This window comes from Danio aesculapii, chromosome 18, assembly GCF_903798145.1.
Source record: "Danio aesculapii chromosome 18, fDanAes4.1, whole genome shotgun sequence".
Classification (NCBI taxonomy): domain Eukaryota; kingdom Metazoa; phylum Chordata; class Actinopteri; order Cypriniformes; family Danionidae; genus Danio; species Danio aesculapii.
The window spans coordinates 45,934,071-45,957,486 of NC_079452.1; the positions used below are offsets into that span (position 1 = coordinate 45,934,071).

The following is a 23,416-nucleotide window of genomic DNA, read 5'->3' on the forward strand; positions in this document are numbered from 1 at the left end:
CTAACATGAACAAACAACGAACAATACGTTTAATGCAGTATTTGATCGTGTTAGTTAATGAAAATACAGTTAGTTCGTTAACCCACAGTGCATTAACTAATGTTAACAAGCATGAATTTGTATACTATTAATGCATTAGTAAATGTTAAACTATGATTAATAAATGTTGTACAAGTATTGTTCATTATTAGTTCATGTTAGTAAATACATTACCTAACATTAACTAATGAAATCTTATTGTAAAGTGTGACCCATTTACTTAACCTGGTAACACTTTATTTTAATGTACAATTCACGCTGCGCTCAAAAGTATTTTTGCTGCTTGTTCAAACTACTTATTAAAAATGAATCAATTCTTGAGTTTTTTTGTGGGGACAACCTAATTTTTTCATGTTCAATCTACTTAAATTTTGAAAACAATTAAGTTAACTTAATTGATTTGTTACCATTAACCATTAGTTAAAGTGAAAGTTGACCCAAAAATGAAAATGTAGTCACCTTCAAGTGGTTCCAAACCTTTATGAGTTTATTATGAGTTTATGTTGAACACAAAAGAAGATATTTTGAAGTAAGCTGAAAACCTGTAACCACTGACTTACACAGTAGTTAAACGAATACAATGGAAGTCAAGGGTTACAGGTTTTCATTCATTCATTTTCTTTTTCGGCTTAGTCCTTTTATTAATCTGGGACTACCACATTGGAATGAACCGGCAACTTATCCAGCCTATGTTTTACGCAGCGGATGCCCTTCCAGCCACAACCCAACACTGGGAAAAACCCATGCACTCTTGCATTCACATGCATACACTACGGACAATTTAGCTTATTCAATTCCCCTATAGCGCATGTCTTTGGAGGTTCGAGCTGGTTCGCTGTCGCTGGTTCGAGCCTCGACTGGGTCAATTGGCATTTCTGTGTGGAGTTTGCATGTTCTCCCAGCGTTCGCATGGGTTTCCTTCGGGTGCTCCGGTTTCCCATGGGTTTCCTTCGGGTGCTCCGGTTTCCCCCACAAATCCAAAAACATTTGGTATATGCGAATTGGGTGAACAAAAATTGTCCGTAGTGTATGTGTGTGGGTGTTTCCCAGTGATGGGTTGCGGCTGGAAGGGCATCCGCTGCGTAAAACATATGCTGGATAAGTTGGCAGTTAATTCCGCTGTGGCGACCCTGGATTAATAAAGGGACTAAGCCGAAAAGAAAATGAATGAATGAATGAATATTGCGTTAGTCAATGGATTAGTTATCATGAATAAATATTGAACAATGACTCGGGTTCAGCACTATGCAATTTTTTAGAAAAAAATATAAAAAATTAAGTTGTGGACACTGCAAAAATAGATTTTTGTGAACTATAAAAAATAAGTACAACAATGATGTTGAGTTAACTAGAATAATTAAGTTATGGCAACTAGAATAATTCAGTTGCTGTAATTAGAATATGTAAATTGCACTTATAAGTGAGTAACTAAAAAAGCTTTGAAAACTTAAAGTTAAGATAACTAGAAAAACTACATTGTTGTAAAAATAAGTTGCACTAACTACAAAAAATAAGTTATAATAACTTAAAAAACTGAGTTGTGGTAACTAGAAAAATCTAACTAGAAAACTAGAAATTATTTCAGATTTTATTAAACATTTTGTGTTTCAAAATACTTTTTTCTGATCAAATTTATAAGAGAAAAAGCAAACAATTTAATACCAGGTTCCTATTAAGACAACACAAAAGGTCACAGAAAGTGATTGTGTGCGTCCTCCTCTTTTCCTTGGCAATGATACTGCAAAGGTTGAAAGCCTTTTTTGTAGTCAAGAGGTGTATGACTATACAGAAATTGACTTTCAAAAATAAACCTACCCTTTTCACGAGAGCAACAACTTGCCCTTGTCTCCTCTATATTACAGGAAAGACATATTAACCTTCATACAGTATCTCCATATTGTTTCATCTCCGGTACTCACATGGGGCCCATGTAGCCTGGTGCGCATATGCATTCCCCCGTCTCGTGGTGGCAGGTGGCACCGTTGAGGCATTGACACTGCAGCTGGCAGCCCTTGCCATAGTAGCCAGGCTCACACAGATCCTCACAGCGCCAGCCTTGGTAGCCGTCTGTGCAGACACAGGCCCCTGTGATGGGGTTACACAGGGCCCCATTCTTGCACTGACAGCGGTTGCTGCAATGGGGCCCCCAGTAGCCACTTTCACAACCTGAAAAACAGAGAACAAACGATGCTCTTTTTTATACTGACCAACTAAAATGCCATCTTACTCCAGTCAAAATGTAGGATGGAATCTTTGGTGGTTGTGTTACATTTTTGACGCAGGTTGTAGACCGGTGACCTGTAATTCTGGCAACTGCCAAGAAACAAGATTTGTGAAGTCATAGAATTTTTATTACAGAACATATGCTGAAGTATACAGGTTTGAGCAGTGTTCTGTCAATACAAGTGAATCCCGCTGTGAGTAGGGATTAGCAGAAACATAGATTATTTACATCCCCTCATATATTCTCTTTAAATTATCAACGAGCTAATACCACACTGAAAGCCAACACTATCAATAAAATGGGTGAAACTGCAAGGATCTAATCTTGCAAAAGCACCTAAAGTGGCCCACAGATGCTATAAAAGACTGACACAGGCATTCTTGTGTTTACACCGAATTATAGCTAACATAAATAGGGTCATAACCAGAAAAGACATACATTTTATGTGTTTAATTTTACATTTGCTTAGATATGTTTACACATTCGTTCAACTAAATGCTGAAAAACCTTTTGGCCATTGCTTTGCATGACAACAAATAGAAATTTTAATAATTTGCAATATCACTTGTTTTATATGTTAAATCAAATAAATCCAGCACTTTGTATGACAATAGGATAAATATTAAAATGTTTTGAAACTTGTGTTTTTCCCACAAATTTTAGTTTTTCAATAACTTGCATTTAGAAACACATTCAAAACTTTGCATTTTTCCCAAGTTTCCATTTTTAATTGTCGATTTTCTTTTAAAGTCCTAATAAACCAAAACTTTTAAATGCTAGATTACATTTCATAATTAAAAAAAACATGAAATTGTGTCTGTTTTAATCATAAACTTAATATGTCCATGAAATATAGACAGTGGTCAGCATATATAGGTACACCCCTCACAAATCTATCTTTTAAATTAATATTTTTAATAGGAAGCTATACAATATTATATTTGTGCATATACATAGATTAGTCAGTACTGAAGCCAAATCTGGAGTTTATCTAACAAAATAACCTACGATAACGGTCCAAAAACAAGGACACCCAAATTTATGTTATAGAAAAATATTAAATATAAAGTCAAAAAAGAGGAAAAATTAAGAAAAGCAAAATAATTTTTTCTTGAATTTAATTGTATTATCTTTAAATTTCTAAATATGTTTGGTGACTAAAATATTATTTTCATAAATATATCTGTTTAATAAATATGTTTGTATTCACTGAAATATGGCTATTCATTTTCAAAATGGGGTGTACTCAATTATGCTGAGCACTGTATTTATTAGCTCACAAATACAGCAAAACTGAAATATTATTGCACTCTCATATTAACCTCAAACCACTTAACATGTTTCTAAATTAAAATAACAATTTATTATAGTTAACATTACCCCAGTTTTCAGTGCCACATGTCCCATCAGAAATCATTCTAATACTGTATGCTGATCTAAAGCTTAATAAACATTTATTATTATTGTTAAAGTCAGAAACAGTTACCCATAAGGCATAATAATATTAATCTTCAGTTTCTTTTTTAGACAGACCGCTTTGAATCATAAAATCTGTCATAAAATCTTAGACAGGTGTTCATTTTGTGTTTAAGCATAAGTAACATTTAGTTGAAATAAAAATCTTGATTATTTTGTAAAATATATTATGTATTTTGGTGCACATTTTAATGCATCTTTGCTGAATAAACATATAAATAAATAAAAAAATGACCCAAACCTTTGATTCACATGTAAATTTGAATTACATTTTTTAAATGTACCATTTTTAAGATTTAAAAATATTTTACCATTTAAATTTATCTGAGAAAAGCTAAAAATTAAAAATGTAATATAATATTGAATATTTTGACCCAGTAGTTGGTGATGTCACTTTAAAAGGAAATACTAAGCCATTGTTTTTTTGGATTGTTTGAATTCAATTGAATTCAATTCATCTTTATTTCTATAGCACTTTTACAATGTAAATTGTGTCAAAGCAGCTTAACATAGAAGTTCTCGTAAATTGAAAATGTGTCAGTCCAGTTTTCAGAGATCAGAAGTTCAGTTTAGTTCAGTTCAGTGTGGTTTAATTTTCACTGCTGAAAGTCCAAACACTGAAGAGCAAATTTATTGATGTGCAGCTCCACAAGTCCCAAACCAAGCAAACCAGTGGTGCCAGTGGCGAGGAACAAACTTCACCAATTGACGAAAGTGAAGGAAAAAAACATTGAGAGAAACCAGGCTCAGTTGGGTACGACCATTTCTCTTCTGCGCAAACTTCTTGTGCAGAGCTGCAGTATAGGCGCCGGGAGCTTGAGAACGCTGGACGTCCATTGTGAAAAAAAATCTGCAGGCGTGAGTAGATCCCCAGCAGGTCTACATGATGGCCCACAAGATCAATGCAGAGCCTCATCTGTCACTGGGGTCTTTCAGGAATCAGTCCCATGCTCTCCACCCTTCCATGACCGCCACAACATCTGCTGAGGATACGGCCTGGTCCAGGGTTATGGAGACCACTAGAAGTCACCACTATATATATGGCACCACTATATGATTGTCAACTACACTTTTGCAACTTAGACTGAACATGTAATACTCAAGCGCATGACATTACTGTTTTCAAAAATTCAAGTTTTTCTAGTTTGCAAATCTGTCTTTACAAAACATTCACTTTGAAACCAGATTCCAAATGTTTGCATTTTAGCCTGTTGTTTTGTAAATGAATACACTTTCCATTTTTTGTTGAAAATAGTGTCGTATTTCTTTCAAAAACGCCATACCAATCCCAAAACTTTCAAATGCACTTGTCAGTTTAGTGATTTAGAAGCTAGTTTCATCCAAAGCAACATCTTAAAGCAACATCTTATAAAGTACATACACTTGTACAAAAAACCCACAAACCAGCATAAGCCACTAGGGGTTTGGCTAAACTCTGAAGTCTGTTTTGAAAGTGGATACAGCGCTAATGAAGACTGTGCGCTGTGAGACAGCAGCGTCCGCCGTCTATGCCAGACAAACATGAGGTGGATGATCAGCACTTGCAGAAGGCAGCCTGGCACAGAGGGGGGTCGTGCACCATCCAGCCGCCATGGCCAGTCTTTCCCAGGAGGTGCCACGTAGGCCGCATTAAGTAGCTCACAGAGGGCAGGAGGCACGTTATTGATTTGAGTAAATCTACCGCGGATGAGTTCTCCTGTCGGTTGAGCTCTCGCACCACACAAATGACCAGGGCACATTAAAGGGAAGAAACCTGCAGGGGGTCAGCGAAGATGGATGAGCCGCTCATCGTCTACTCCGCTCACAGTCAATCAGCACTCATCAGGCTCCTCTCAGTTCACCCACGCTGATGAGAGAGAGAAAAAAGTGCTGAAAAACACAACACATCCACTGTTTGCCTGTCCCCCGCCGGCCCCCGGACCTCGTCAACTCCCCATCAGCCCCAAAGTGAGCGCTTCACTTCCAAAGAAGCCTCATACTGGGACGCAAACCGTTCAGCACGGCAAATCCACTCTGCGTTGGCTCTGAGTCCGCGCGGCCTCTTCATCTACAGCCATTCTGAAACACTGCGGAGGAGGACAAATAAAGTGGAAATCTAGACAGAGCTTAATTTGCAGAAGCCCTTTTCTCTGGTGCTCAGAAGCAGCACAAAATGTTGCCATTGAAGCCTCAAAGCCTCTTTTCCCCCCACTGCGAGACGCCTCAGCACATTTTCTTCTCCTAAAGCCCATTATCTTGGTCCGTTTCTTCTGCATTTAGTTTCCGACTTGCTGCAGACAGTCTCTCACTGCGGGCCCTCTGACAGCATTTAGCCGTGATTAAAGAGTCAGAGATCATCTGGTGCTACAGGCGAGGCTGTAAAACACACAGTCTTATTCCTATTTCTGTGCGTTTAAAGCATCTGGAGGATGAGCATGAGTCTAATCAGAGCCGAGATGAAGGAATCAGGGCCTCCTTTGGGGCGATGGACATTGTGTGTGGGCAGAGATTCAACAGTAAGCAAGTACACCAAACAGTCGACCTGCGATGGGACCCCTATTAAAAGCACTCAGCATTGCACAAACAGGCCAATCAAAGGGTGTGTTTGGGGAGGCAACCCGTGCTCTTCTTCACAACAACAACAAGCTGCAAGCGTGCGTTTGTGTACTGTACTTTGATAAGAAGAAAAATGTAACAGCCTGATTTGATGGGATGGTTAGAAAAGATCTCAGCGACATGAACAATCCTGTGAGGATGCGTAATGCTCCTACTTAAAGGTGCAATAGGTGATTGTGTTCAGAAACAATTTGAAAATCTAGTTGAAAGTCTCTTCACATCCTGATAGCAAACATTCGTGTTTATGTGCATTTTAATATTCTGTGGAAAGTGTAGGACCAAGTGAAGTTCATCCTATCAAAACATTCAGTCCGAACATTACCATACAATGTCCTTCTTGCCTGTCAAAATATATAATTGTATCCCTCTGTTCACGTGTTTACAGTTGTATTTCAGAGAAAGAATGGCAAGCAAACATCAACAACATCCTCCAAAGTTTAGTATTGTAATTACTACTCCACTATTTAATATAGTTTTACGTGATGTATTGCAGTAGTAATGAGGTTTAGATCGCGTTCACGTGTTCATAAGGCGTTCAGCATCTTTGGATGGCAATTTCCAGGGTGTGATGTAAGCTTTCAGTGTTATCAGGCATTAGCATTTTCCAGGATCTCTTATTGTACCTTTAAATGGCACCTATGATGCAAAATCAACCTTTGCAAGCTGTTTGGACAGAACTATGTGTAGGTATACTGTGTCTACAGTCATTTTGGAGTGATTTAAACACAACAAAGTCTCTTTTTTATTTTTTGAAGTTAAAGGGGAAATGAAGCACTTAGTCAAGTTTACATTATTTTGTACATTGATTTCCACTTTAATGGAAGTATATTAAACAAACTCGATTAATGTAACTATTTAGCAGAAAATGGCATGTTTTACTACAGCTTGTAGACCTAGGGCGCCACCATTTTGGAATATCACTTTGTCTGACTTCACGTGGTTGGTTCTTTTACCTCAGCTGAACAGATACAGTGGAAGTAATGGACTGAACATGGAAACTGGAAAGCCTAATTTAACCCAATGTGTGAAGTTGTGGACTTGGAGCTGATGCAAATACAAGCATCAGATGTGTGTCTAAAATAAAAATATATAATTATTCTATTTTTCTTTTTCCCTTTTAAGTACCGATCATTTGATGTGCCTTGGTCCCCGCTCTGTATTATACTGCCTGACTACCTGTCTGGGTTTCAATCATGGTTTCAATAAGGTCCAATACTGACGTAAGGTGGGAGGTGGGTACTTTCACTTTTCAGTACTACAGCCCTCACTTCTTTTCGTGTTCCAACCAACCTAATATCGGCACAGTTTTTCACATGGCAGAATTTACATCCTTCATAGATGTTGAGAGATTGAATTGATCGACTAGAAAAGGGAATATGTCTTGACATAATCCACAAAGACGTGACTCAGTTCGTTACAAACATGGTTGAAACCTATAGAGGCAGTCAGGCAGCATAATACAGAGAGTGGACCAAAGCGTATCAAATGTTCGGTAATTAAAAGGGAAAAAAGACAAACAGAATATATATATATAAATATATACTCCAAAAGATGTAGGGCACACAGTAAAGTGCGTTTTTCTCCATCCACCGAATTGATTGACAGGAGCGTATCAACATGCCTCCATAGTAACGTGTATAAACATGTTCACAGAACAGGATTTGCAAAGAAACTGGAATTAAAAGATCTGTTCTAACTCTCTGTGATCAGCTGCACCACAAAAACAGGTTTTACAAGTTTAAAACATTAAAAAATTAATGTTTAATAAAGTAAAGTAAAATCGTGGTAATTCACAACCGCTAGAATCACCACAGCCGCATAATGTAAGTAAACATACATGTGTGTGTACTGCAAACTTTGTTATGGCATTTGTGTGTGACTCATCATGCTTGAAAGGTTTGAATACACTCCACCACAAATACATCAAATAAACTTACTTGGAATTTTTGACTAATGAGCTGGATTTCTGCTTCATCCGTGTCTGTCTCTATCACTGACTGCTGTTTATCTGACGTAATGCAGGAGAAGCAGACAAGCATGTGAGAACGATGGGTGGGTAAAAAAAGTCCATGTGCATTTAAATTCCACAGGCTACAAACACAGCTACACTTTGCTTTGAGCTCAAAATGGGCATATTCTGTATTGTATAATAAATAATCTGATGGATATTTTGAGCTGAAAATTTACAGACACATTCTGAAGACACCAAAGACTTATACATCTTGCAAAAGGGGTAAAATAGAAGCCCTTTAAAGCTCTCCCGTAAGCATGGTGAAATCCTTTCAGCTGCAGGTCTGATTCAAAAAATTATTAAGGTTGACAATAAAAATACTGTATGTGTTTTGCTACAGTGAAGAAAATTATTCAAAGATGATTCCTTGCATTTACTCAATTTTTTTACGTTAAGTGGTTGTAAACTATTTATTTGGGCTGAATTTAAACAAACAAATTAAGTTGAACATTGCTCAATTTAATTTGTTTGTTTAAATTTAACACAAATAAACTGTTTGCAACAGTTTTGCATGCAACACTTTTTTTCAGTGTACTACGTTCTGCCTAGAGCTGTGTTTGCAGCTAAATAAACACGAAGATCACAAAAAGCTAATTAGCAACTTCCAGAATTTAAATGGATGTATTTTCTAGGAAAACAAAATATCTTACTCTTGTGGAATCCAGAAGCCCTGCTTTTTGCTGTCTGTTTTTATTAAGAAATCAGTTTGTGACGGAGCCATAGCCTTGAGGGTAGTGCAATTACATATCGCACAATACAGTGCTTCATATCTCTCCTCTCCTATTACTTCCTGTCTCTCCTCCAACTGTCAAATAAGGACACAATTCCCCAAACGTATAACTTTAGAAATAAAAAGCAATCAAAAATAGATGTATTTCTTTATTTTGATTTTAATATTATTCTGTTTGCCACATAAGAATCCGAGGCTATTTTCATAAAAAAAAAAGTCAGGTTAAAATTAGATACAATTGAAATAGGTTTCACAGGGCTCGCTACACCCCTATTGATATTCTTATTTATTGCTATTGTTTGTTTTATATATATATATATATATATATATATATATATATATATATACAGTAAAAGTCAGAATTATTAGCCCCCTGAATTATTAGCCCCCGTTTCTTTTTTCCCCAATATCTGTTTAACAGAGATAAGATTTCTATTTCTAAACATAATAGTTTTAATAACTCGTTTCTAATAACTGATTTCTTTTATATTTGCCTTGATGAAAGTAAATAATATTTTACTAGATAATTTCCAAGACACTTCTATACAGCTTAAGGTGACTTTTAAAGGCTTCACTAGGTTAATTAGGTTAACTAGGCAGGTTAGGGTAATTAGGCAAGTTATTGTTTAACAATGGTTTGTTCTGTAGACTTCGGAAAAAAAATAAAGCTTTAAGGAGCTAATAATTTAGACCTTAAAAAGGTCTTTAAAAATTTTAAACTGCTTTTATTCTAGCCGAAATAAAACAAATAAGACTTTCTCCAGAAGAAAAAATATTATCAGACATACTGTGAAAATTTCCTTCCTCTGTTAAACATCATTTGGGAATAGGTGTGTCAGGTTTTGTGTTTTTGTGTTCCATGTGCTCTGTGTTTACAGTATGTCAAGTGACTTCCCCATGTGCTGGGATTCCTCTGTTCCATTTTCCTGCCGTTTGTTAATGTTCAGTGTGTCCACCTGTGTCTCACCCGTGTCCAATTAGTTCTATTATGTGCTGTGTATTTAAGTCCTGTGTTTTGTACAGTCCAGTGTCTGGTATTATATTGTCTTCACCTCATGATTCCTGTGGGTTGATGGTCCAGTGTCTCCAGTGAGTGCTTTGTAAATAAATATATGTGTTTTTGATAATTCCTGTGCCTTTGTGAGAGAGTGAATCATGACATCAGCATTTAAGGCTGCTTTTATGATCAGGTATGTAATAAATGTTTAAAAACACATTTAAAAAATATTTCTTGACTTTATCTAAAAAAACTGGTCAAAAATAATTTAAAAGTAAAATGAACAACATAATACTGTTTAAACCATAGGTCTCAAACTCGATTCTTGGAGGACTGTAGCTCTGCACAGTTTTGCTCCAACATTAATCAAATTTAGCTGATCCAAATAATCAAGGTGTTCAAGACTAGAGACTATTAAGCAGGTGTGAGTTGGAGCTAAACTATGCAGAGCTGCAGCCCTCCAGGAATTGAGTTTGAGATCATTGGTTTAAACATTCAAGATGTATAAACAAAGATAAAACCCTTATAATACTTTAAGGTCTTTAATAAACACCTCCTTTAGAAAATCATCTAAAACGTCTGATTGTGATTACTGTAAATTTAGATAAATTCTATTTAAAGGTGCAGTAGGTAAGTGTTTAACTCTTCTAAAGCATAAAAATAGCATAATATGTTTGCAGATATTTAAGAAACAAGCTAAGTGAACATTGTTGTTTATCTTAAAAACAATGCTGAAGTCAGTTATTCTGCTTGTGCGTTACGTGCCAGAACAGCTGTCTTTGTTTTGGTACTTTTAACCCCCCCACTGCCAATTTAGCCAATTATATTTCAACACCCCGGGTTGACTTGTTGGAAATCTGCGTATTTCGCTCATTCAGTCAGAAAGGCTCTCAAAGCATGCATCCGTGACCGAAATATGACCTCCTGTGAACAGTAACAGCCTCCAAAATGAGATGCAGATTCAGAGTTCCACATGAGGTTATTAATTAACAAACAATATAAATATTCTGAACATAAACATTAGCTGAGCAGGTTACATTGTAACCCTGTGTCGTAACAACACTACGGAATGAGCTTTGCAGTGATAAGCAATTTGGCTGTTTGCACCAGACGAAACAGAAATTTAAATACAGCCATTCAGAATCACAGAATATGCAGGAAATGGTAATGTTTATAATCTAATTAATACAAATTAAATCTCTTTAACATTATTAAATGTAGATGCTGAATCACTGATATGTGTTGGCTTGCACTGAGTCAAAGTTTTAAAGTTCAAATTCAAATGGTTTATTTTGTTTTCAAGATCTGAGGTGAACTATCTGCTGCTGCTTTCAGTAGTATGGCAACAAATGTCACGTAAACTCACCTTATTAGCATTTCTAAAGGATTTATTTTTGGTCTTTTTGCATTTATTAAATAGGACAGTAATTAGACAGAAAGTGAAGTGGGAGAGAGAGAGAGAGAGGGGGGGGGGGGTGTAGGGTTGGCAAATGTCCTCAAGCTGGAATTCGAACTCAGGATGCCCTAAAGTGCTACCACAACAAATGTCAGAGTGCTAACCACCAGGCTATTGCGCCTACACATTATTAGCATTTAACACGGAATAAAGTGCATGAGGTGTACCTGAGGTGATCATTGTCAGTGTATCTTGTTGTTCAGCTTCCAGAAATAGAATTCTTTCTAAAATATAAATTTCAGGTGTTAGTTAGGGCAAAAACTCCTTTTATATGGAAAATATTCCTTCTATCATGTGCCAATGCTTTTATTTAGAACACATTTTAAATCAGCTTTTAGGCTCGATAGTTAGGCACACTCCTGTTGGTCCTCAATCTGGCAACCTGCACTTGCTTGCGTTTTGATCCATGAATGCAAAACCAAGTTCAGCCACTGGGTGTCAAACTTGCTGCACCTTTAACAATTCGCACAAAACAAGGAAACTTCCGAATAAAATTACCATCTGACAATAGGGATGACTGTTAAAGCAGTCTAACATTAAGATTAATGCAGTACAGCTTAAAAGTACAGTACGTTCTGCGTGCAACAAATTTGTGCCTAGTTTTAAATGAATCCATCAATCTTTTAGCCGACCTGCCATTTGCCCTTTTATCATCCAATACATGGACCAAAGCCATGGAGATGTTTGTACCAGGGCCAAGGCTTTGTGAATCAGATAAAGTAATAGGAAGCACTGTACAAGAGTGTGATTACACTGTCTCTACCCCAGCATACAATGCCTCTAGGGCCAATTACTACTTCCTTGCACCCAGTCCAGCCCAATCCACTCCTTTAATTAAGGCTCCAGTGGCGAAGAGGAAAAGACTCCAGTCAAACCCTCTCACCCAAGCTGGAGCGTCTGGGGTTAATGACTGGAGGAAGCGCAATTAAACCTCCAGCTAAACGAAGATCCTATACCTTGGCGGCTGAACTCCTGTGTTTGGGTTCATCTCTGCTCTGCCATGATGAATACTGGATGGGAGTTTCGTCTCTACATGACAGAGTTTCTTAATTATGGAACGGTGTCATAAAGCTGTGTGTTATACGCGACTATAGTTCGACTTTTGTGTCTGATGATGGCGGATGGAGCGAGATCTGTTGAGTGTCTTTTTTAGAGCACCGGTTATAAAGAAATGCTTGTTAAAGCATTGTTAAATGTTAAATAGAGTGTGGCTACAAAGGAGGAAGAAGTAAATTAAAGTATATGGGTAAGGTGGCATAAAAAACAGTTTGAGCAACTGGAAGATCCAAAAGTGTTCTGATAACAGATTCTGTGTAGAGAGAAGTAAGTGAAGGTCTGTATACAAGATTAGTAAAGCAGCAAATTTTCAACATGTGAAGGCAACAAATGGCTATTACCCAAATATCCAGATTGAAAAAAGAAATAACTATGTACGCTACCTGACAAAAGTCTTGTTGTCAAGTTGTAAGAAGAAAAATTAATTTGATTTCTAGTTGATCATTTGGAAAAGGTAGGTTTTTCCGATTAATCATCTGTTGAACTGCATCCCAATCATCACAAATACTGCAGAAGACCTATTGGAACCCGTATGGACCCAATATTTTCACATAAATCAGTCAAGTTTGGTGAGGGAAAAATCATGGTTTAGCGTTACATTCAGTATGGGAACGTGTGAGAGATCTGCAGAGTGAATGGCAACATCAACAGCCAGAGTAACTGTATCAAGACATTTGTGCTGCCCATTACATTATAAACCACAGGAGTGGGCAAATTCTTCAGCAGGATAGCGCTCCTTCTCACACTTCAGGCTACACATTAAAGTTCCTGAAATCAAAGTGGTCAAGGTGCTCCAGGATTGGCCAGCCCAGTCACCAGACATGAACATTATTGAGCATGTCAGGGTTATGAAGGAGGAGGCGCTGAATATAAATCTAAAGAATCTTGATGAACTCTGGAAGTCCTACAAGAACGCTTTCTTTGGCATTCCAGATGACTTTATTAGTTATTTGAGTCATTGCAGAGATGTATGCATCATTTCCGTTAAGTGACAAGACTTTTGTCTAAGCAAAGTCAGACCTTACTGTCCTTATTAAATAATTAAAAATCAAAGCATGATCATATTTTATTTGAGTACAATAAGTGTAATCCATAGGTCTTTGTTTTTCATATAAGCCACTTCTGATACCAAATAATCAACCAGAAGTCAAGTTATTATTTGTTGTTCCTAAAATTTGGATAGGTGACAAGACTTTTGTCAGGTAGAGTATATTAATTTTTTAAATTTGTTGGTACAAGTAATGTTCACACAGAGCTTTTTAGAGACATTTTGGCCAAAATTGGAAAACAAAGAAAAGTTTTAGTCACCATTTACTTGTTTAAAAGCTTTATGAGTTTCTTTCTTCTGTTAAACACAAAATAAGATATTCCGAAGACTGTTTCTGACTATGGAAGTCAATGATTATTGGTTTTCATCTTTCATCAAAATATACATTCTTTTACGTTCAACAGAAGTTTTCAATAACTAGCTCTTTAATTATAAGTTTCATGTTAGATAACAATGTTTAATAATCAAACAGTGTTAATTATCCTGACACCTACATGACTTCAGTATAAGGGAATGAATTTTTATAAAGCTTTAAAATAATGGTTCATTAGTTCATGTTAATGTATTTACTAACATGAACAAACATTGAGCAATACATTAATTACAGTATTTAATTATCTTTGTTAACATTAGGCAGTGAAGTTAACATTAGGTTTATTTTTATTAACTCAGTGTATTATCTAATTTAGAAATTTAATACTTTGGATTTTTAGAATGCAATAGTAAATGTTAAACTGTAATTAATAAATGAGGTACACGATCATTCACACTTAGTTCATGTTTGTAAATATATTTACTATTAACTAATGGACCATTATTTTAAAGTGTTACCATTAATTGTAATGTATACTGCTGGATTCAATAAAAAAGAAAAGATTCAGAAATATAATTTGTTCAGGAATCATGCTAAACTGCTTGAAATGCATGGTTAAAAATGAGCATTTCATTTACTCAGCCTCAGGGCATCCAAGATGTAGGTGACTTTTTTTTTTAGAAAAGCATTTGAGACTTAAAAAGCATATACAGGCAAAACAAAAAAAACAAAAAACAATACAGGTGCCACCGTATTAATTTTGTGATGACTGGATGTGTTTTTTGACTCTGAAAATGCATCTGACATTTTATTAATGAAGAAAAAAACTCCCCTATGACAGCCTGAGTAAATTACCTGTGGATATTCAATTGCGTGAACTGTCCCTTTAAGTTTGTCACAGTTTTATTGTATGTACAAAACATAATTTAGTTTTCTTTTTTAAAAAAAATAATTTTGCATACATAAAAGCAACCCAGGCTCATTAGGGATACGTACCTAGGTCTACATTTCTGGGGACAGTGAAGTACGTAACCTGTCTGCTTGCAGTTTTTGTTTTTGCAATACCACCAGAAGCCGCTGTTTATGCTTTCTAACGATCACACCCTCCTCTCGCACATCCTCTTCTCATGTAAAACAACCAGAAGCCACAATATACACTTCAGCCAACCAGGCCAGCTTGCTGTCGACTGATAGTGTTCTCATAAGCAATCTAGGTAAACAGTCAGCTGGTAGCGATTAAATGAACAGAAGCTGTCGGTGGCGTCATACCGCCCCATAACGTTAGTTTTAAAGACAAAATGCAGCCAGACGTACCTCTGGCTACAAAATTCGTGCTCTCCAGAAATGTAGACAGGGCTACTTATTCACAATAAACCTGTTGCAACAAAGTGTAACTTTTAAATGTTCCCTGCACATTCTGAACCATCCAAAAAATAAATAAATAAGTCAGGAAAAAAATGGTCTATGATCTAATCCATGGATTAGTTTTGAAATTTGGCTACATTATTGTTTTTTAATTGAATCAAAAATAAATTGTTGATTTTTTTGTTTCACTAAAACAATTGATTTGAACTTCACAACAGTCATTATTCAGTAATAACATTACAACATGTAGCTGTAGCTATAAGCTGTAGATAATCGACTGTGGTATTTTTAAACAGTGGTTTATCAAACCTTTCTGAGTATTATATCTCAGTGTTTCATTCACATTGGCAGAAAACCATCCAAGAAGCATCCATTAACAACACCAAACATCATTCTGCTTCAGCATTTTAAAAACATAAAGCACACTCCTCACTAACACTAGCAGAAGTTCCAGAAGGACGAACATCAATTTCAACTTCTTTGCAGCTCAAATTAAAAACAAACGCACGCCTCTTTCCTGTCATTTTTCACATTTAAATTCCCACAACCATCTTGCTTCTCAAACAGATGAACAAGCCTTCAGCTCTGTGATGCACATTCACAAACATAGCTCTTCCTTTCTTTCTTTTTTTTGACAAAAGTGACGATTGTTTTGTAGTACACTAGGATGATAAATGTCACCAGGACATGCTGTTAAACGTACGGTTGTAAAAGCTGCCAATACTCTGGCGGTGAAATGGCCCGCTGGGTCCTCTTGAGCTCCTCTGACACTTATCACTATGTTATTTATTTGAGCGCTGAAAGAGTCGGCTGCTAAAGAATGAATTAGGTATACATTAGAGAATTTGGGATATATTATGTGGGGTGGAGAGCTGATGAATGCCGTTCTAAATATACACAAGAAAGTGCCAATAGTCATGTGGGGTGGATAGTGCTGAGTTGTAATAACAGAGGGGGGAGCGCTTGCACCGCAGCTGCCAGGGCCGGGACGTCCCTCCTACTCTAATTTATCTCAGACAGGCCCCTGCTACATGTTTCCTTTTCCCCAGTAGAGAGGAACAGCATGGGACCTGCCAGCCGAAGCCTCAGGGGAGACACGGAGCATGAGGATGTGCTGATGTCGTAGCTTTTCATGCGATGGATCACGCTGCGTTTCAGTACACATGTAAAACTTTCATTGTACTGTTTGTTTGATGCATTACGCTTTCAGCAGTGAATTAACAGTTCGTCAATAAACTAACTTTCATTTCTAGGTTAGCAGTAACAAGGCCACCTCCTGACAGGATACTACTTTTCTTTCTTCTGAAATTGAGACGCTGCAATAAAGTTGCATAATGACGAGTCATTCAAATGCTTGGGCACAGTGAGATTTGTGAAAGCAATAATAATTCTCTTCAGCGGGGATGGATTTAAAGGGTCACGAAACACCAAAAGAGATGTTGACAGCCATATATATGTCTCACATAGCTAAAAACACTATCAGGACACATATGCTTTACTAAAAAGTGAAAATTGTTTGTTTTTGCATTGTTTAAATCAATTCTTTTTTTAATTTTTGGTTTGATTTTTTTTTTTTAAAGCTACGAATCATGAAATGCTGAGGTTTTTTTCCTTCTCCCATTCGGCGTGCAGTATCAAAATCTATTAAAACTGCACTCTTCCAGCAGTTCCTAGCATACAATATTTTGTTTGTCGCGGGGGCATGCATGAAATATTCCTAAATGAAAGTGAAAGTGCCAAACAAGTAATGCACATACACGTAATACACATGCACAAATTCCCCTTTTCATCCAAACCCCTTTCCTCTTTCACCACTCGACACTCCCACCTAAACAAAGCTGGACTACTAACCAACTTTCAATAAATTTGTTTATATATAAAATACACATTTACGTTACTTTAATAATAATTATGATTAGCTAAAATAAAATCTAATATAACATGGCTAAAAGGAGACACGTTTAAAGCCACATGTATTTTAGTAAAAGTCCCGGACAAAAAAATGTGCGTGTGTGTATATATGTATGTATATATATATATATATATATATATATATATATATATATATATATATATATATATATATATATATATATATATATATATATAGTTGAAGTCAGAATTATTAGCCCCCCCTTTGAATTTTTTTTTTCTTTTTAAAATATTTCCCAAATAATGTTTAACAGAGCAAGGACATTTTCACAGTATGTCTGATAATATTTTTTCTTCTGTAGAAAGTCTTATTTGTTTTATTTGTTTAATTTCAGTTAGAATAAAAGCAGTTTTTAATTTTAAAAGTTATTAGCCCCTTTAAGGACAAAGTTATTAGCCCCTTTAAGGACAAAGTTATTAGCCCCTTTAAGGTCAAAGTTATTAGCCCCTTTAAGCTATATATTTTTTTCGAAAGTCTACAGAACAAACAATCATTATACAATAACTTGCCTATTTACCCTAACCTCTCAATTGAACCTAATTAACCTAGTTAAGCCTTTAATGTCACTTTAAGCTGTATAGAAGTGTCTTGTAAAATATCATCTACTGTCATCATGGCAAAGATAAAATAAATCAGTTATTAAAAATGAGTTATTAAAATGAGTTATTAATTATGTTTAGAAAAGTGTTGAAAAAAAATCTGCGCTCCGTTAAACAGAAATTAGGAAAAAAAATAAACAGGGGGGCTAATAATTCTGCCTTCACCTGTATAGATATATTCCAAGTGGGCAATAACCTGCTTGAACCCCTTGCATTCACAGAAGGTTGTTTAGAGACATCTATATCAAATTAAGCCCTGACTAATCGCTGTCTAGAAAAGATGTTCCCCTGTGGATACAACTAGGTCATTTGTTGGAGATATATCTAGGATGTGAACTCAGATCAATATCAGCCTCGAGAAGTCACCTTCTATTCAATAGTGCGCTAGAGACCTTTCACAGAGAAACTGCGGGACGGCACTATCCAATCGCAGCATCTTTTGTAGAGGGTGAAGGGATCTTTGAAGTGAATCATGAAGGCACCAGTCGGGTCATTATCGCGCTGCTGAATAATTCGAGAAAAGCCATGACCCAAGTGCAGCAAACCAGTAGCTTATTCAACAAAAGTCAGAAGTGTCCTCCTCAGCAGATTGTTATACGGGCCGTTGCTTTAGCAAATTAATAATTCTATCTTCCGCTCCTCCCCAGGGAACAAAAACGCAAGCTATTCTTCGAGCCACGAGGCCAACAAGCAGGAAAAGACGCCCACCGTGCTCCACCCGACTCGTAATGAAGACATGCTTGAGATGGAGATGCGCGAGACGAATGTTAGATCGGCAGTGACCAACAATCGCTGCTCTTGAGACAATGTCAACCCAATAAAGCCCACTCGTGCCGCGCTTAATTTGCACCCATCGATTTCCTATTTTCAATTATTAATTCTAATTAGGATGAAGTAGATGGTGCCAGGGGCCGTGACAGAGGGTCGATGACGGAGAGGCCCAGCAGATGGAGGCGAGTGATCCACATACCAGAAAGAGTGTGACTCTACTAGATCTGGATTTTGATGATGACGCACATAGATTTAGTGATTTGGACCTAATTTAAAGGGTTTCTACCAAGCACAGGCTATTATATTCTATTATTATATGCTTTATCTTGTGATAGCTTTGAAAACTCTTTCAGCAGATGGCAGTGTACCACATAGTTGGAGCATGGGTCAATATGCAGACAGGGCTGATTGCCTGTCAGAGGTCTGACGTACAGAGTGCTGTTTGTTTTGATGTATGTTTAATTATGAAGTAGCTTCAGTGACAGTTGCTGCCCCTCCTCCACCAAGTGCTAAAAACACAACAACAACCGTGATGCATTGCCAATAATCCACAATGCATTCATCAAGAAACATGGCCGCCCATCGTGCTGAGACTTGCACTGTGTTTTATTAAAAGTTACGGTAGGAAAACTTAAAGAGGTACTTCAATGTAAATGGTCTCTCTATGCAGTAGAAAAAAGTAATTAGAAGTTATTGAAAATTTGAAATCGTTGCTACCTGACCAGTGAAAAAGTCTTTTGCCAAATGGATGTCTAATAGATGTTCAAATATAGACTTTTTGGCTAAAACAAGGCTAAATTTGGGCTGTGAGGGAAAATCTGATAGACAATAGTCCAGAAACAGGTTAGTCATCGAATAGACCGATTAGACCGATTTCACATGTAGTCAGTCTATTTGGCGACTAGTCTAGTTTTGAACTATTCCACATAGTCCAAATTTAGCCTCATTTTAGCCAAGACAACTTTGTTTAGACATCAGTTTGACATCTTTTAAACACATTTTAACACTTTTAAAAACTTTATTCTTTAATATAATACTAAAAACTAAAAAGATTTTTATTAAAAGTTTGCATTCAGATGATCCCTGTTCACACAGATATGAAAAATACCCCAAATGCTGGGTAAGTTTATTTTGATGGTCCATTTGAGTATTAGTAGACTGTCTGTTCAATATCTGTTGATACTGTTCCTTCAACAGACATCTAATTGACTATAAGAAACTTTGCAAGTACATGTCAACTTAGACTAACCCTAAACCCAACCTAACAGTCTTCTTATAATCTAATGAGAATTAGTTGACATGTAGATGCAATGTAACAAAAGGACCATCAAAAAGTATGACCAAATAATGTACTGTATGCCAGTAGTCGGTGATGTCGCTCAGTGTATTAAGCAAGCATAAACAGACATAAACATAAACAGTCCTGCAGTCCACCTGTGTTGTTTTCAGTAATTATCAAGTACTAATTCTTATAGCCAGAATGACAAATCTGCACTTTGAAACCTGTTTGAAAAAGTACATTTTCAAGACCCCAAAATTGCTTTGCTAATTAAAAGCTGAAATGCATAAATGTTTCCATTTTTAGTTAAAAACTGTGATGTGTAAACAACTTCTACGACCTATTTTGTTTTGGGGGCATATTGCAGAAAGTTTCTTATCTTAGGTCTTAACTTAACATGTCATACTTTGATTATAATATGGTGATTTTTCAAATTCGAATTACAGAAGCAAGTCTTAACTTGATTTGAGATACTTATCCAGTCTTATCTCTAGCAATGTTCCTTTAGGGCAAGTCATTTTACTCGGTGGCCATCTTTGAAACACCTCTCGGGCAGTATACTCGAGCATTCGGTCTGAATGGGGAAACATCAAATTCTCCAAAACTGTTTGCCAAGCTTACAATTACATTACATATTTGGAACCACCAATAAACATCAGCTGTCTAATAAGTTTTGTTTCTTAACGTTAGAATCAAACAAAATCTGCATTTTTTCAGGGCGCCTGATGCTAATGCACGTGCGTACCTGAAAAGAACCAGATCATGACACCAACTTCATGTATGGCCATTTCACACATTATTATTCTCTGAATAATGCTTCGTCAGATCTCGCTGCTCATCTGAAGTAATTCACAACTTGGTCTTGATGGAGAATTACAGCATCTCTTTGTTTACATGTTTGTGTATGTGTGTGAATGCAGGAGTGTATTGGTGTTTCCAAGGGTTGCAGCTGGAAGGGCATCCGCTGTGTAAAACATATGCTGGATAAGTTGGCGGTTCATTCCGTTGTGGCGACCCCTGAGGAATAAAGGGACTAAGCCAAAAAGAAAATGAATAAAGGAATGAATGGGCATTGGAGTAGTTGCTGCTGTCATGTGATGTGCGTTTGACAGGAAGGACCGTACCTCGCGCTCGCTTCATACAGATTACAAAACCAAGAAACTGATCAAGTGTAGTTGGTTCATTTAAAATAGAGATAGTCGAAATTTCAAGATTTACGTGGATATATTTCTTATGTCTGTGAAGCAAGTATTCGCTGAGATTCCAGTGTGTTTGCTGAAGCTGCAGAAACTGTGGTAAAAGCACACATCTGGTCCGAGCCCCTCCTCCAGAGACTCATCAGTCTATAGCGATTGATGATTGGCTCCTGTACTAGAAGGCGGGGCTTCATTTGTCATATTGATCGTTATATATTTCCCCATTCAAAACTATACGAGTGACATGTCTTGTGTATTCTATAGTCTTTGTCTCTACTTAGAAAACCTTAAATTGTGTCAAGTTCGATAATCCACTCGCAGCTTTGTTACCAAGCAAACAGCACTGCGCTAGCTGTAGCTGTTAATTAATTAGCCTTACCAAAATGGATAAACAAACCCTTTTCAAAATATTTGAAAATCACCTTTTACAAAAAAGGCATTAGTCTCTTGCACTGTAATTCTATGATGCTTTGTTTGTCTCTGTATGCTGCTTATAAGAGTTACATACAAATATTTTGCCATAAAAATGTAATCACTTCAGGATCCTCCAATAGTATTTCTTCAAATCAAAAAACATAATCCATATGTAATCCCAGTGCAATTATAAGCATTTTCCCCCATTAGCTTTTAGTTTATTTTGAAGTTAGATCAGCTGTCAGGTTGTCCTAAAGTTAAGACTGTTTTAAAGATATTTTTGTCAAGTTAGCAGCTGTAAGATAAGATAACGCACGTAGGAAATGCTGCTCTGTGATAGCTTTAGTAATAAATGGGGTCCTAACTGAAATTACCATGGTTACCAAACAGATATGCAAAACATGCTTTAGGCAAAAAATGGAAGAGAAAAACCTGAAAGAATCTGCTGTACTTTCCATTAATTTGGAAACAGAGGAACATTGAGAACCTTCTGTCAAACTCCCAAATAAAAATGCTGTCACGTCCAGGTAAGTAGGCTATTTCCATACTGTTACATTTTACTATTAACGCTGTTTAAAGAGCAGACAAAGTACAAAACAATTTTCAGACATAAATCTATTTCTACAGTAATGGTTACAGAGTGACATTTCAAGACCTTTCTCAGCTGCATATAGTTCCTCTACTGATGGAACTTTTTCCACAAACCTGATCCTGTTGTTTATTAGCGGCAATGAAAAAGCACAGAAGTAAAACTATGGTCCCAACATCAATCTCCGGAATATTCTTGCTCATAAATAAACAAAAATACACATGAATGACTTGGTTTAGATAACACACACCTAAAAAATTATTAACGATAAAGTTTATCATTAACTGTTTGTAATCGTTTGATTTGATTTAATTGTCAGTTTTTTTGTCAAATATTCTAGTTTTAGGAACAACAAATAATACTTGACTTCTAGTTGATCATTTGGTGTCAGTAGTGGCTTATATAAAGGGCAAAGACCTCTACATTACGCTTATTTTACTCAAATAAAATATGATCATGCCTTGATTTTTAATTATTTAATTAGGACAGTAAGGTCTGACTTTGCCTAGACAAAAGTCTTGTTACTTAACAGAAATAATGCACAGTATAGAACATAAAGTCATGGTGAAGAGAAAAAAGAATTAATATTGTGTATGACTTCCATGAGCTTGGAGGACTGCATCCATACATCTCTGCAATGACTAACCTATTAATAAAGTCATCTGGAATGGCAAAGAAAGCGTTTTTGCAGAACTCCCAGAGTTCATCAAGATCCTTTGGATTCGTCTTCAATGCCTCCTCCATCTCACCCCTGACACGCTCAACAATGTTCATTTATGGTGACTGGGGCTGGCCAATCCTGGAGCACCTTGACCTTCTCCTTGAACTTTGATGTTAAGGCTGAAGAATGAGCAGGAGCGCTATCCTGCTGAAGAATTTGCCCTCTCCTGTGATTTGTAATGTAATGGGCAGCACAAATGCCTTGATACCTCAGGCTGTTGATGTTGCCATCCACATTGCAGATCTCTCACATGCCCCCATACTGAATGCAACCCCAAACCATGATTTTTCCTTCACCAAACTTGACTGATTTCAGTGAGAATCTTGGGACAATGCGGGTTCCAACAGATCTTCTATAGTATTTGTGATGATTGGTGTGCAGTTCAACAGATGATTCAACGGATAAATCTACATTCTGGCACTTTTCTAATGATCAACTAAAGTCAGGTTATTATTTATTGCTCTTACAACTAGGATCGACGACTTTTGTCAGTTAGTGTATGCTGACAGACTCAATCTAAATCTGTTGAAATGGATTACTATTAGATTTAATCAGTTAAAAGATATGAGTATGATATACATATATCTACACTTACCGGCTACTT

General features: G+C 36.5%; 1 protein-coding gene across 1 annotated transcript in view; it reads right to left on the minus strand.

Moving 5' to 3' along the window:
* The window catches only part of megf11 (multiple EGF-like-domains 11), a 254,354-nt gene that overhangs the window by 96,015 nt on the left and 134,923 nt on the right, over positions 1-23,416 (minus strand). Inside the window, exon 7 of the mRNA XM_056478777.1 lies at positions 1,959-2,205. Within this exon, the coding sequence (XP_056334752.1) occupies positions 1,959-2,205 (247 nt within the window). The remainder of the gene's footprint in view (positions 1-1,958; positions 2,206-23,416) is intronic.